We start from the raw sequence: 17,123 nt of genomic DNA, 5'->3' as shown, positions 1-17,123 counted from the left end.
ATCTTATGAAAATAAAGAACAAGATGGACAAAAATTTTTAAATTCATTTATTGGACCAAATGTTCCAGATCATATAAAAAGAAGTTTAGAAGAACCTATATCTTTAAAAGAAATAGAATCAGCATTGAAGTCTCTTAGAGTTGGATCCGCTCCGGGTGGTGATGGTTATACGGTTGAATTTTATAAATCATTTCAAAACATTATTTTACCATATCTATTAAAATTGTATCAATATCAAATGAATAATGGAAATATATCAGGTACTATGGCTGATTCATTAATTATTGTCTTACCAAAACCAAACAAAGATCCTACCTTGGTTTCAAATTACAGGCCTATTTCCTTATTAAATGTAGATGGTAAATTAATTTCTAAAGTACTAGCAATAAGATTGGCAAATGCTCTTCCTTTCATTATTGATGTACATCAAACAGGATTTATTGCTAAAAGACACTCATCACATAACACCAGATTAGCATTTCACTCTTTAAATTTAGCAAAAAATATGAATGATCCAACTTTTATGCTATCTTTGGATGCAGAAAAAGCATTTGATAGAGTAGAATGGAAATTTATGTATCAATCTCTAGAATGGTTTGGAATAGGACCCGGTTTTATTAAAATGATTCAGACATTGTATAGCTCTCCTGGTGCAAGATTATATATAAATAACAATTTATCAGATAAATTTAATTTGCAAAGGGGAGTTAGACAAGGATGTCCTTTGTCTCCCTTACTTTTTGATATTGTTCTAGAACCCTTGTTAATTGCAATTAATCAAACTAAGGAGATAAGGGGAATCCCATTTTCTTACTGGGAATATAAACTTTCTGCATATGCAGATGATATCTTATTATATTTGAGAGAACCGGGGATTACTATTCCAAATTTACTTAATCTTCTAGAGGAATTTGGAAAATTCTCTGGATATAAAATTAATTGGAGTAAATCAGAAATTCTTCCAATTAATGTTCACTGCACCAAAGGATTATTTGATTCATATTCATTTATTTGGAAAGAGGAAGGATTAAAATATTTAGGAATTATGATCAAAAATACAATTGATGATACAGTCAAAGAAAATGAAAAACTTTTATTGAAAAAAATTACAGAAATGTGTGAACAATGGAATCCTTTACATCTTTCATGGTGGGGAAGAATTCAAACAATTAAAATGATGATATTGCCTGTGGTTTGTTATCAAATGAGTATGATACCAATATTTTTTCAGGGGTCCTTTTATAAAAAATTAAACAATATTATTACAAAATTTGTTTGGTTTGGGAAAAGACCCAGAATTGCTTTAGTATCTTTACAAAGACCAATTATGGAGGGAGGGGTAAATTTTCCAAATTTTTATAGGTACCATCAAGCCTATATTCTAAGACAGGGTATGTATTGGATCCTCCCAGATCTCATGGAGAATGTACCAGATTGGCTATATTTAGAATGGCGGCTCCTGTTCCCATTACATTTAGATCATTTAATTAGTATAACAATGCCCAGAAGATACAAAGAAAACAGAATATTATTAGACACTTGGAAAACATTAAGATATATAAATAACCTATCACCAGATCCAATTTGTAAATCACTAAATCAATCTATTTGGGTAAACTCCAGGATCAAAATTGGCGGATTTAAGATCGTCTGGAAACAATGGATAAGTGCAGGTATACGAACATTAAATGATGTCATTTCAGAAGGTTCACTGCTTAGTTTTTCACAATTGCAAAATAAATTTGGCTTAAATAAATCACAATATTTTAAATGGATGCAATTGAAGCAGGCCATTCAGGTAGGGTTCCCTGAATGGAAAAATCTTAATACTCAATATAGTCTGCAGGTTTTATGTTTCCAGGCGGATTTCTTGGGTCACCAAGCCGCAAAATGGTACAAATTGATATATGGATTTTTAAATAAAAAAAAGAAAACTGGTCTTAGGGATATTTGGAGTATTGAGATTGGACAGACAATTTCTGCGTCTCAATGGCCACGATTTTGGTCCTGGAGATTAAGATCTACAAAGTCAGCATCTATGAGTCAAACATGGATGTTTTTATTACATAGAGTGTTATGGACCCCTACGCGCTTGCAAAAGATAGATAATACTAGATCCAATAGATGCTGGCATTGTAAAATAGAAATAGGGACGTTAGATCATCTAATTTTTTTTTGTCCCTGTGTAAATGCCTTTTGGAATATGATTTGGCCCCAAATTAACAAATTACTAGAAAATCATGTAGGACTCTCATATGACACTGTATTATTTGGAACTGCAATGAGAACTCAGAGTCCGATCTCAGTAAACAATAATAAACTACTATTAATATTGACAGGAGTCGCCATGCAACAAATAACTCAGAATTGGAAAGACTATACCAAATTAAATTATACGTTCTGGTGGAACTCTGTCTGTCATATATACAAAATGGAAAAAGTAATAGCATTACAACACGGGAACATTCATAATTTCAATAAAATTTGGCAACCATTGACTAATTATTCTAATGATTAGATTTCTTAGCACAATTATAATACTTATATAGAAAAAGGGTGGGACATGTATAATTTTTAGAATCATTAATTGGAAAAAGGGGAGGGATGTATAACTTTTGATTATATATAATATATACTGTTTATAAATTAAGTTGTATTAATGATAGATACAATGATATATAGTAATTAATTATATCACTTGAATTTCAACTATTGTAAAAATTGAAAAATTCAATAAATAAAATTTAAAAAAAAGAAAAAAAAAAAGAAAACAGAGGGTAGGGTTAAATTGTCATTTTTCTCAATGGAGGAGAGTAAACAGTGGAGTGCCGTAGGGGTCTGTGCTATTTAACTTATTTATAAATGATCTGGAAATTAGAACGAGGAGTGAGGTGATTAAATGTGCAGATGACACTAAACTGTTCAAAGTTGTTAAAACGCATGCGAATTGTGAAAAATTGCTGGAGAACCTTAGGAAATTGGAAGACTGGGTGTCCAAATGGCAGATGAAATTTAATGTGGACAAATGCAAAGTGATGCACGTTGGGAAGAATAACCTGAATCACAATTACCGGATGCTAGGGTCCAACTTGGGGGTTAGCGCCCAAGAAAAGGATATGGGTATCATTGTAGACAATACGATGAAACCTTCTGCCCAATGTGCGGCGGCAGCCAAAAAAGCAAACAGGAAGCTGGGAATTATTAAATAAGGGATGGTTAACAAGACTAAGAATGTTATAATGACATTTTATCACTCTATGGTGCGACCTCATTTGGAGTATTGCGTTCAATTCTGGTCTCCTTATCTCAAGAAAGATATAGTGGCACTAGAAAAGGTTCAAAGAAGAGCAACCAAGATGGTAAAGGGGATATAACTCCTCTAGTATGAGGAAAGACTAAAACGGTTAGGGCTCTTCAGCTTGGAAGAGACAGCTGAGGGGAGATATGATTGAAGTCTGTAAAATCCTGAGTGGAGGAGAACAGGTACAAGTGGATCAATTTTTTCACTCCATCAAAAATTACAAAGACTAGGGGACACTCGATGAAGTTACAGGGAAATATTTTTTAAAACCAATTGGAGGAAATATTTTTTCACTCAGAGAATGGTTAAGCTCTGGAATGCATTGCCAGAGGATGTGGTAAGAGTGGTTAGCGTAGCTGGTTTTAAGAAAGGTTTGGACAACTTCCTGGAAGAAAAGTCCATAGTCTGTTATTGAGGAAGACATGGGGGAAGCCACTGCTTGCCCTGTTATCGGTAGCATGGAATATTGCTACACCTTGGGTTTTGCCCAGGTACTAGTGACCTGGATTGGCCACCGTGAGAACGGGCTACTGGCCTTGATGGACTATTGATCTGACCCAGTAAGGCTATTCTTATGTTTTATCAGATCCGGAGAAGGGTGACGGAAGGAGAGGCGAATAGAGATGTCGGACCTCTGGGGGGAAGGGAGGAGGGACAAGAGAGACGTCGGACCTCTTGGGGAAGGGAGGAGAGGCGAGAGAGATGTCGGACCACTGGGGGGGGGGAAGGAGAGAGATGTCAGACCATGGAAAGGGGGAAGAAGTTGAGAAACACGGCTTTTTAGCATCTCCAGATGAACAAGCAAAACTAACAACTGAGCTAGGAATTAAGCCCAGGTACTCCTACCACTAAGTCACTGGGAGAGTCTGTCTAATTTCTCTTTCAGGTCTAATGCAGATGCTGCAGCAACATTCATTTGCCAGGAACCATAACTCCATCCAAATCCCAACACAGAAGCACCCCCTGATAGAATGAGAGACTCCTCTCAAAATAAAAGATGCAAAACTTACTTGTTCATTGTCCTTTGTGTGTACTCCTTCAGAAGTTCTAGTAGACACCTTTTCATTTGTCGCTTGCAGAGCTGTTTCAAACAGGAATTGTCTAACTTTTTGCTCTGGAAGTATATCAGGACTCCAAAGTAACTGGCTTTCATCCTCACATTCTGTAAGAAAAATGGCAAAATCTTTAAGGTAAGAAAATTTTCTACACAGAGATATACCAGAAGATGCATTTTTCAGAGCAATCAGCAGCCAAGGCGAAATACAACCTAAGGGCACGTAATGTCAAACACTGCAGTGCTAATACACCACACACATAATAACTTACTGCAAAGTCCTGTGCCTCTAATTACAGACCAAATTTTATTTTTAAAAGATGAAGTTCCTCCTTACAGTACTAGAAAACTATGTCCCAGAATTTCAACACAAGCAGCTATGGAGCTGATTATATTAAATTCATCAATAAAGGAAAATGTTCTTACTTCCTGTTCTGTAAGACAAATCCAAACTTACTTTTCCTTGTTGGAACAATTTCTATACAGATATTACAGCTGTGCTAGATACACAATGGCAAGTTGCCTCTTTCTTTCTGCTATTATTTTATTGGTTAGTCTTATTATAGGGTCAAGTTACGTTATTATGACCACCTGCTAATATCCAGAATAACTGCCTCTGGCAGCACGGACAGCAGCCTCATAACTGTCTCAGGGGGAGGGGTCTGAATCCCGGGGGAGGGAGGTCTGAATGTGCCCAATTTTGAGAGTTGGCTTTCTTGTGTACAAGTGGTACTGGGGGGCAGAGATCTCCCACTGCTTTATCTGCACATTCCTGAGGATTCTCAGCATTCATATCACAGCATTCATTGAAGGTAAATCAAAATCAAGGATGTCAAATAATAAAATTTCTAAATCAAATAGAATAGACTACCATCTCCTTGAAAAAAAAAATCAGTAAAGAGCTCTTCCTACGGAGATTTTTCCTTTCATAGGGGAAAGATCTGAAGGAAGGAAGAACAAGGGGCTCCTCCTTCTTCCGACAGACCCTCTGGTGCCCCCTCAGACATCCAGAAGCAATCTGAATCAGACACAGAAATACTCCTCTCTGGATGCTTGTGTTTGTACCTGCTTCAGTCTGCTGACTAGTTGGTCGGAGCCTGGGTGGGGACACCAAGGAATGGGGAAGAAGCTTGCTTCTCAGAGGGAATGGATGACTCCATCTCAATGTCCATTAACTCAGACACCATGCAGGGCACCAGCACTGATGAATGTGTAATAATAGGCAGAGTATGGTCTCTAGAACAGACTGAGACCATTGGGTCCAACGTGATGCCTGTTCATCATGTTGAGCCAGAAGGCACTCTATTTCCTCCTGGAAAACAGCCTGGATCCACTCCTTAAGGAGAGTCATCAGTTAAAAAAAAAAAGGGGGGGGGAACTCATCTGATGTAATGATTTATCTCATAGTTGAATCAATGGCCTGGGTTCTGGATTAAAAAAAAGAGGCTGTTATATCACTCTGAGTCACTGGAGAGTGAGCAAACTTCAAAGTAAAGACACTTCTTTGGTATCAAGGACTTTAATGCTTTGGTGTCTTTGATGCTGTGCTTTGAGGAGGACCAATGTTAATGCTTCTTGGCCTCTATCTGAAATATAATGCTTAAGTCCCTTGGCATCAATGAGGACAAAGACAAATCCTTCCTTGTTCTCCGAGTGGAATTTGATAATGCTCGATCCCAGTGGCCACTACTGATCCTCGATATCAAAGAAGATGGACTCCTTGATGTCAAAGCAACCCTAGTGTCTGATGCAGGTCTGAGAGACACTGGGACTGATCCCAAAATTGATGTATTGGACTTTTCAGTGCCATTAATTCATTCACTCTGCTTCTCACAACCTCCTTATCGCAGGCAGAGTTTATAAGGAGGATTATTATAGGGCCGTAGGCACCAGTTATGAGGCAGTTATGAGGGCACATGAGGGACACAGTCCTGGAGCACTGGGAGCATATTTTAAAACTCATGGGAGGTTTTTTTTGGGACATCTCAGGAAAGAAAGACTAACTGAATTCAAACTTAATTTTGTCAAATTTACCCCAACTGAGAACTCGAGGCCTAAAGAGGGCCTAGTAAACTATGGCAAAATAAAGGAAATTTATAAACGATGAAAAATCTATTTAGGACACTAAGGGGGAAAAGGCAATGGCCTCATATGAACACTGGACAAAACAACAGCAATTACCACTAAACTTATGAGTGAAGGAGAATAGATGTGAACTGAGGGGAGTTCATAAAGATGTAACTTTTCTGCTCCATGGAAAAACGAGAACATGCTCTCGCATGACGACAACGGGCAGGAAGATGTGCACTTGTGAGGTAGCACTGATGAGGATAATTGTATTATGCAGAATATGGCCCCCATAACCAATATATGTATTAGATACACTTAGGGTTCTGAAAGACACTAATATTATAGCTGAATAGAAATCCTTCACAGACAGCAAAGTATAAACAGAATTCGCAGAGTACATATTTTTTCTTCATAGAACAAAATATTATGGTTTAATGTCTGAAAGAAGATGCTTGAGCCAAAACATAGCAGGCCCCTGCAAATAAGCTAAAAGTCACACTGACATATTTGTCGCTTGAGTTAGGGGAAATCATGTGACTATACCATGTGGTTGCGAAATGTATTGTTTAGCAAATGAAAGGGTTTCTGGAAAACATATTTTTCTTCCAGTAGTTGTTTAGACGGTTTAGAAAGAAAAACACATCTGTGTATGAGAACATAGTTTTCTTCTACTTACCTAGTTAAGGCAAATATTGATGAGCTGGTAGTTATATAAAATCATGTAATTGTTTCTGTAAACGAGATATTTGAAATAGAGAGCACGGGTCAGCGTGATCTCAGTCCACTTCCTTCTATGGCTGACAGAGGTGAGACAATACCATGTGATGAGTTAAGTCAGTGTTGGAACAAAGTAACGAATGGAATATTGCAATTTGTAAATGGATTGTAATTGGACGAAGCACCAACTACGTATGCTTAATAATTAATTAATTAATGATGTAAATAAAATGGCCAGTCACCTGTATTGGGGAAATCTTTCCGATGTCCCATTATTTAGGCGGAGCTCGGAGACCCGCAGGGTCTCAGCCTCGGTCGGCGAGGAGCGACCGCGGCGTCGAGGAGAGCCCCGTTGACGTTTGGGCTTCCTCGGCCGATGCTTCGCCCGAGGCCGACCCGAGGGAGAGGAGCCCCGGGAGGACCTCGACGAGGAAGAAGAGGAAGAGATCCTCCGAACCCTCCGCACCTTGTCCTGAGGCCGCACGCTCCGCTCAGGCTGGTCAACCGAGGTCGAGGGCAAGGTCGGGGTCGAGGCCGAAGCCACCCCGAGGGCCGAAGTCGAGGGTACCGAGACCGAGGCCGCCGAAGCCGGGGTCGACGACGGCTGGAGATGCGCGAGGGCATCGGACAGTTCCGAGGCAATGAGCGCACGGAGCAAGTCTTGAAAGACGGGAACCCCCATCATAGTCGGCAGATCCTGGGCCGGCGGGTGCTCCCTCGAGGGCGACCTCGGTCTCGAGTATTCCCGCGGGGCACCCGACTTCGACGCTCGGGGCGGGGCCGAGGACGACCCACCCGCCCCCGTCATTGAGCCCGAGGATGGCTTCTTCGAGGCTGGAAGAGAAGAAGGAAGTGAGGACTTACCCACCGTCGACTTCGGGGTCGAGGACGCCGGCTTCAACGAAGTAGGCTGTCGGGGCGAGGTCGAGGGAGTCGAGGCCGAGGTCAAGGCCGGGGCTGAAGCCGAGGCCGACGTCGAGGCCTTCCCCGCCGCGGGGTCGACAGCGAAGAGCTCCGCCTTCCGAGCGCGATGGCGGCGGAGAGCTCTCGGCTGAAAAGTAGAGCACCGAGTGCAGGAGTCGGTCGGGTGCTCAGGACCCAGACAAAGTAAGCACCACCGGTGGGGATCGGTGATGGAAAGCAGCCGATTGCACCGGGTGCACTTTTTAAAGCCCGTCAAGGGACGGGACATGGGCCCAAAAACCGGCCGGGAACGAACGAGGTCCCGCGGCCGCGGCTACCGGGAGCCCCCGGAGCCGAACGAAAAAGGTTATTTATTTTTTTTTTTTTAAACGAAAAAAGAAACACGAACAAAATAAAAACACAAATTAAGCACAGCGACCGAGAAGAAACCACTCAGCCGCGGTGTCAGAAGGCAAATTAGAAGAGCACAAATTCCACAGGGCTTCTGGCTCCGCGGAAAAAACTGAACTGAGGACCACGAGGTGGGGATGCGCCCTCTAGTGGGCAAGAAGGCATGCACATGCGTGGTGCAGCATAGCAAACTTGAAACTTCAATCAAGTTTGCTTGAAAAGCTGTCCGCGCTGGGGCTCCGTAGATGACGTCACCCACATGTGAGAATATCATGCCTGCTTGACCTGGGATAATGTATTATACATGGCATACAAGAGTAACTTTTATAATTCTAGGATAAGACTTAGAATAAGGTAGTTTTATTTTTTGCATTTATTTTGAAGGCTGTTATTGATGCTAGTGTTTCCTATTGATGCAACGATGATTTACTATTGAAATGTAGCTGAATGATTTAGTTAATATATCCTGTCCTTATTTCTATGTATGGACAACAGTATGTAAACACCTGTAATGTTAAATAAATCTGTTATGTGTTATATGCCTTTCTAATTTTAACTCTACTTAAAGAAATTTTTAGGAGAGGTTGTCCTGAATGGTCTTGGACTAGGTGATTATTTAAAATGTTGTGATTTAATATGTTATGATCTAATTTGTTTTAATTTTTTTTTCTCTAATTCTCTCCTGCTGACTGCAGCGGTGGGAGGGGTGAAATATGAATTTTATCCTTTGCCTTAAAGAATTTTAATGTATGATAAATTGCACAACAGTTATGTTCTATAAATGCCTTAGTATAAATATTAGTTCACCATGTCTTTTGTTTACGTTGCAATTACAATTGAGAATAATTCACCTGTTTAATTAAGGACTAAAGCTAATTCTTGGAGGTCCTGTTTAAAAGTAAGAATCATTTCGTATATGATAAACTTCGTATAAACTTTTGTATCTTCCTACAGATTATATTATGCAAGGAGGAAGTCAATCAAGAAATGGAACAGAACAATATTTGAATTATTAATCGGATACACTCTTCTTTTACTCTTCCTAGAGATCAAATTCATATTTCATTAATGAAGTTATGCTCATATGGCGAGATGCATAATTTAATTTGGAAGCTACGATGTCTAAGATTATAGGTGTTTTTGATGAGCAATCGGAGGATGGGTTTTATCCCAGAAGGAAGTGTATGGAAATAATCATAGTACAGTAGTACCTTGGTTTACGAGCATAATCCGTTCCAGGATCATGCTCGTAATCCAAAATGCTCGTTTTTCAAAGCAAAGTTCCCCATAGGCTTTAATGCAACTCAGAAGATTCGTTCCACAACCGAAGTTTGCAATGGTGGCCCAGGGGTGAGAACTTGCCTGCGGGTGCTGCACAGCGATTCCAAAGTGTTGCCTTCCTTCCTCAGGGTCCCCATGTGGCTGCCCTCCTGCTTCTGTGATGCCTCTGCCGTCCGTCAACGCTCTCCCGGCTCCCATCTAAACTGGCCATCCTGAATGAGCATGCGCGCGACTTCTCTCTCCTTTCCTAAGGCAGCCGCTCCCCCGACAATACGCTCACCACGTACAAGGACGTCCTGCGTGCTTGTACGTGGTGAGCATGTTGTCGGGGGAGTGGCTGCCTTAGGAGAGGAGAGAGAAGTCGGCCGCATGCTCATTCAGGATGGCCAGTTTAGATAGGAGCCGGGAGAGCGCTGACGGACGGCAGAGGCATCGCAGAAGCAGGAGGGCAGCCGCATGGGGACCCCGAGGAAGGAAGGCAACACTTTGGAATTGCTGTGCAGCACCCGCAGGCAAGTTCTTACCCCTGGGCCACCATTGCTGAGTGCTCGTTTATCGGGGCAGTGCTTGGTTTACGAGACAAAAGTTTGCCGAGTGTTTGCAAAACACTCGCAAACCAGTACACTCGTAAACCGAGGTACCACTGTATTTGATACAATGATGTTTGCCAGCTAGACTTGCAGGCCTCATTCTTTTTGAACTGTCTTATTTTCCTTGTGCCTACGATTTTGGTTCTGATTTGTTTTTGTAATTTAGATGCTGGGACTTTAGATCATTTCCTTTTTTTCTGTCCCTATATAAATGCCTTTTGGAAGTTAATTTGGTCTCAAATTAATTCACTGTTAGAAAATCATGTTGCTCTATCCTATGATACTATTTTATTTGGTACATCTATGAGATTAAAGAGTCAAATCTCAGCAAATAACAATAAACTTTTGCTAATAGTGATGGGGGTTGCCATTCAACATATTACTGGAAATTGGAAGGATTATACTAAACTTAATTATACCTTTTGGTGAATTCTTTTGGTGGAATTCAGTTTGTTATATTTATAAAATGGAGAGAGTTCTTGCTATACAGCAAGGAAATTATAACACTTTTTAAAAGATTTGGGGGCCATTGATTACATATTATAATAATTAGACACTTTAAACACCTTTTTATTAAAATGAATAATGGGCTTTGAGGGAAGGTGGGGAGACGGTTACATTTCTACTTATAGATTATAATGATAAGATGTTCAAGTGCTCAGATTAATTGTGTTTATTATGAATTTTTGTACACTTGATGAAAGTTTAAAAATGAATAAAGAATTAAAAAGAATATAATTAGTGTGGGATTGGGATGTATGATATATGTTTTAATTGGTTGATTCCTAATGGAAGGGGTGGTGAGAGAGGGTTTCTTTTTTATGCTTTTGATAATAATATAAAAGAATGTTAAGTGATTTGTAAGAATTCTCTGATTGAATATTATATACTTGTTGTAAGATATGAAAATGAATAAAGATTTTTTTTTTTTAAAATAATATTATAGGTGTTTTAGATAAGGCTATTTGTATAACATCTGCTCCATATTTTGTATATTTGCTATTTGAATTTCAATAACATCTAGGGATGCAGTCATTGTTAAGTTTGTTTTTGTATAGCTATTGAACATTTGATAATATGTAGCGAGAAATGGAAATGGGAATTTTGGATTGTATATAGGCAGTGAATATCCTGAAAGTAATATTGTAGGTTGTGAGTGTATGAAGCTTAGAGTATATGTAATCATGATTTAAATTTTTTATAATTTTTACTTTGATATTTTTCATACAGGCAGTAAGCCTGGCAGGCTGAGGCACCGATGAGCAATTGGAGGATGGGTTTTATCCCAGAAGGAAGTGTATGGAAATAATCATAGTATTTGATACAATGATGTTTGCCAGCTAGACTTGCAGGCCTCATTCTTTTTGAACTGTCTTATTTTCCTTGTGCCTACGATTTTGGTTCTGATTTGTTTTTGTTCCTTTTATTTTCCCACCATAGTGCGTGTGATCCCCTGGGGTGATCAGAGGAGGGAGAGGATCCAATAGAGACTAACCCCCTCTTCTACAAAGCCGTGCAACAATAGCCCCAAAGCCCTTTAAATCTTCCGGGCCGTTACCACGCGGCAGCCATTAGCGCAGCTTTATAGAAGAGGGGATAAGTGTGGAGGGCCTCACCCCAGAAAAGTACATCCTTGATTTTATAAAGTACAAAATTGTTTTTTTTTACATTGATTGGGCATTTACTGAGGTTAAAGAGAATAAAGGTTATTAGTTATTAAAGCAGTGTAGAAAGAGACAAAGAACTAGATGTGCATTTAGAAATAGAGGTCTTTAGAAGCTTTTAGATAGAGAACTAAGAAAGGACACAGCTTTTGGACGCACAGTACTGAATATCATCTAATTTTTCCTAAGCCCTATACCTAGCCCATCTATGTAATTCCTAACCTGTCTTTACTCATCCTGTTTTCTTAGCATAGTCATATTTTTAATTGGGTCATAGTATGACTAGACCCAAGGTCCTTAACTATATTTTTGTCCCTCAGATAGCTGTTTCCTGGGAATGTGGCCTAGATTTGCTAAAATGATGGGTATTTGGTTGAGTTTATTTTGCCCAACTGTCATGAAAGTGCTAGAACTGTGTTTTAAGTATTGTGCTTCTGCCTTCATTTAATTTTTTCCAGTCCTATATTTTCTATCTCTCTCATGTTTACTACGAGAGCCTTATTTCTTTATGCCTATGTATGTACTTGGGCCTGAGACACTAAGGGAAATCTCTCCTTCCTATCCCTGATTACTGATGAGAACATTTATTTTCCTGGTCTGTTCTATTCTTACGAGTCTCCCATATGCTTTGAAATTATCCCTTTCTTGTAAGTAAGCTTTCTCTTGTAAGTGTGTGATACACTTTTTCTTCCTTGTTTATTTTATTTCTTCCATTTGTGCGTCGCACATACAAGCTCTAGGTGACATTACAGAAAAAGGAGTTAGAAGAGAGTAGGGATAACTATGGAGGGCAGGAAGGAGTGGAGAGGAGAGAAGCATGTAGTCTTGAGACGACGATGGGAGCTCAAGACAGCCATTTCCTATTAGTGATCTGCACGGGGCAGGAGCACAGGAAGATTGCTCCTGCCCTGAAAACCCGCTAGACCACCAGGTAAGGTTTAAGGGATTCCGGGGGAAAGTGGGAGGGAGGCGGGGAAGTTCCAGAATACTGCTTTAATTTAAAAATTAAAAATAAATAAATAAATTGCACATAATCAAATCCATGGATGCTGAAATGGCGGATTCGGAGGGAGAAGTGTATAGAAATAAAAAATATATATATTAAGTTAAATAAAAGCAGCATGGATGTTGAATATATGCCACTAGTGATATACACAGCCTTTCCAAATCGCACATGGCTGATGGTGGCATGTCTGACGAGTCTGCTTACAATTGGAAAAGTATATATATTTAAAAGATTTCAGGTGCTGTATTTTGGGACATTTGCTATAAAAATGTGAGGCACATATTCAAATATGATGATGACGGCTATGATGATTTAATTTTGCTGTTTGCACTTTGGTAGAATCATCTTTTTAACATTTGTTGAGGACTTCCATTTACAGAGTATCCAGAGGAGGGATGAGTTTTCCCACATAGAGAAGACTGAGCTACAAAGAAAGAGACTTAATGAGTACTTGAATTCTGGCAAAGACTGTTCATAGCTGAGTACTGCGGCCTAACATGGATTGACACAACATACCACCACAAAAGGACCGATTGCCTGATTTACTATTGCCACCGGGATCGTCAGCCTAAAATGGCAGAGTGAAATTCAAAAGACTGGTCTTTAAAGTTTTAGTTTGATTTGTTTTGTTTTCTTTGCAACTATGGACTTTAGATTTTTTATGGACTTTTAAAGTACTGATTTACATGTGCAACTGAGTATGTGCAATAACACAATAGTGATAGACCTATTGAGAGCAATGTGTATTTACTAGGTGTACCATTTAGAAAGCCTGTATTTTTTTAATCCTGTTTTGAATCTTGAACTGTACCCTATCTTTCCCGCTTCATGGGACTCTTCCTATGCCCTTCTTGCGGCCCTTCTGGAGTGAAGTGCAGTGAAGAAAGAATGAAGATACCATCGGCTGATAAGGAATGGGTACCATGTCTGATGCCACAGATGCTGCCTCATGACTGAAACCCAACCATTTCTCTGATCCAGGGGTGGAGACTCCTCGATTGGAAAGTGGAATTGCTGAAAATGAGAGATGAGAGCATTGGAGATTCTAATGTGGATGCCCAGATTTCAACACTTTGACCTGTGAAAATGATCCAGAGTAACCAAGTCTGCACAACTTTTCTTAGGAGGGCATGGAAACAGTCTAGCGTGAAGTGAAGAGTTTTGTTAACTTTTTTCTTTAGGTGTGGTCTGCACACTTTCAAAAGCTTCGGGAAAATAACGCTGGGGATCATCTCTGCACCAGAGTTCTTTCAGCGATGTTACCCATTAGTGTGGGTATGGCATCTTGCTTCTCCTCAGAAAAAATACTGAATTCTACTAAGCTACACTACAGGAATGTTTGGGTAAACTTACCTATTTCATCAGGAACGTACTTTCCTCGACAGGCTGGGATTTCTGCTTGGTACAACATACCAACCATTATTTCCTGTAAGCAAAAAGTATATTTATTTTAAAATATTTGCACCACAGAGTTCTGAACTTTATCATTCTTCTCTTGTTCACACTGGAACATATAAATCACATTTCTACTAAACTGAATGCTTAAAAGTCTGCAGAAGTTATCTGAAAAGTTTAAGAAACATTATAGTTTGAACTACATGATTTTAAATTTAAACTTTATTTATAATCCATGTTGCCCATTCAGATTCAATATAAAAATAAAATACAAATACAAAAAATCTCACAAAAAGCCATCTTATCTTTTTTTTTTTAAAATTTTTATTTATAAATTTTCCATTCTTACAATATTTGAATCATACAAAATATTATTAATTATTACATATCCAAAATATTATCATTAATAATTCATAGTATTTAAAATATAATATGATAAAGATTATACAATAACATATAAAATATAAATCCCTCCCCCTTTTTATATAATATGTTTCCATTAATTAATCAAGTCCCACCCCATTCATATATAATTTTTATCATTGTGCTAAGAAACTAATCATTAGAATAATTTGTCAATGGTTGCCAAATTTTCTTGAAATTAAGAAGATTTCCCTGTTGTAACGCTAATATTTTTTCCATTTTATAAATATGACAGACAGAATTCCACCAGAACGTATAATTTAATTTGGTATAATCTTTCCAATTTTGAGTAATTTGTTGCATGGCGACTCCTGTTAATATTAGTAATAGCTTATTATTATTTGCTGAAATCGGACTCTTAGTTCTCATTGCAGTGCCAAATAATATAGTGTCATATGAGAGTCCTACATGATTTTCTAGTAACTTATTAATTTGGGGCCAAATTGAATTCCAAAATGCGTTTACACAGGGACAGAAAAAGATTAAATGATCTAACGTCCCTATTTACAATTTACAATGCCAGCATCTATTAGATCTAGTACTATCTATTTTTTGCAGGCGCGTTGGGGTCCAGAACACTCTATGTAATAAAAACAACCATGTTTGATTCATAGATGCTGACTTTGTAGATCTTAATCTCCAGGACCAAAATCGTGGCCATTGAGATTCAGAAATTGTCTGACCAATCTCAATACTCCAAATATCCCTAAGACCTGTTTTCTTTTTTTTATTTAAAAATCCGTATATCAGTTTGTACCATTTTGCGGCTTGGTGACCCAAAAAATCCGCCTGGAAACATAGAACCTGTAGACTATATTGATTATTTAGATTTTTCCATTCAGGGAACCCTTCCTGAATGGCCTGCTTCAATTGCATCCATTTAAAATATTGTGTTTTATTTAATCCAAATTTATTTTGCAATTGTGAAAAACTAAGCAGTGATCCTTCTGATATGACATCATTCAATGTTCTTATTCCTGCATTTATCCATTGTTTCCAGACGATTTTAAATCCGCCAATTCTGATCCTGGAGTTTATCCATATTGATTGATTTAGAGATTTAGCAATAGGTTCTGGTGATAGATTACTGATATATCTCAATGTTTTCCAAGTGTCAAATAAAATTCTGTGGTCTTTGTATCTTTTAGGCATTGTTATAGTTATTAACTGTTCTGGATATAAAGGGAACAGGAGCCGCCATTCTAAATACAGCCAATCTGGTACATTTTCTAAAAGGTCTGGGAGGATCCAATACATACCCTGTCTTAAAATATAGGCTTGATGATACCTATAAAAATTTGGAAAATTTACCCCCCCTTCCATAATTGGTCTTTGTAATGATACTAAAGCGATTCTTGGTCTTTTCCCACACCAAACAAATTTTGTAAGAACATTGTTAAGTTTTTTATAAAATGACCCCTGAAAAAATATTGGAATCATACTCATTTGGTAACAAACCACAGGCAATATCATCATTTTAATTGTTTGAATTCTTCCCCACCAAGAAAGATGTAGTGGATTCCATTGCTCACACATTTCTGTTATTTTTTTCAATAAAAGTTTTTCATTCTCTTTGACTGTATCTTCAATTGTATTTTTGATCATAATTCCTAAGTATTTTATTCCATCCTCTTTCCAAATAAATGAATATGGGTCAAATAATCCTTTGGTACAATGAACATTTATTGGGAGAATTTCAGATTTGTTCCAATTAATTTTATATCCAGAAAAAGTACCATATTTTTCTATTAAATTAAGTATACATGGAATAGTAGTTTCCGGTTCTCTTAAATATAATAATATATCATCTGCATATGCAGATAATTTAAATTCAAAACTGGTAAATGATATTCCCTTTATCTCCTTAGTTTTGTTTATTGCAATTAATAAAGGTTCTAGGACAATATCAAAAAGTAAAGGAGACAAAGGGCATCCTTGTCTAACTCCCCTATGCAAGTTAAATCTATTTGATAAATTATTGTTAATATATAATCTTGCTCCAGGAGAGCTATACAATGTCTGAATCATTTTAATAAAACCGGATCCTATACCAAACCATTGTAAAGCTTGGTATATAAAATTCCATTCCACTCTATCAAAGGCTTTTTCTGCATCTAAAGATATTAAAAAAGCTGGATCATTTATATTTTTTGCTAAATTTAATGAGTGGAATGCTAATCTAGTATTATTTGAAGAATGTCTTTTAGCAATAAATCCTGTTTGATGTACATCAATAATGAAAGGAAGGGCTTTTGCCAATCTTAATGCTAATACTTTAGCCATTAATTTGTTATCCACATTCAATAAT

At 38.1% G+C, this 17,123-nt stretch overlaps 1 protein-coding gene across 10 annotated transcripts in view; it reads right to left on the bottom strand.

Moving 5' to 3' along the window:
* The window catches only part of MIER3 (MIER family member 3), a 146,025-nt gene that overhangs the window by 51,816 nt on the left and 77,086 nt on the right, over positions 1 to 17,123 (bottom strand). For all 10 annotated transcript variants that reach the window (XM_033930962.1, XM_033930953.1, XM_033930991.1 and 7 more), the window contains 2 exons: positions 14,351 to 14,423; positions 4,312 to 4,463 (listed from right to left, as the gene is read on the bottom strand). In XM_033930962.1, the coding sequence (XP_033786853.1) occupies positions 4,312 to 4,463; positions 14,351 to 14,423 (225 nt within the window). The remainder of the gene's footprint in view (positions 1 to 4,311; positions 4,464 to 14,350; positions 14,424 to 17,123) is intronic.

The sequence above is a fragment of the Geotrypetes seraphini genome, chromosome 1 (genome assembly GCF_902459505.1).
Source record: "Geotrypetes seraphini chromosome 1, aGeoSer1.1, whole genome shotgun sequence".
Taxonomy (NCBI): domain Eukaryota; kingdom Metazoa; phylum Chordata; class Amphibia; order Gymnophiona; family Dermophiidae; genus Geotrypetes; species Geotrypetes seraphini.
Note: the sequence above shows the minus strand (reverse complement) of the source record. Positions and strands in the feature narration are given on the sequence as shown.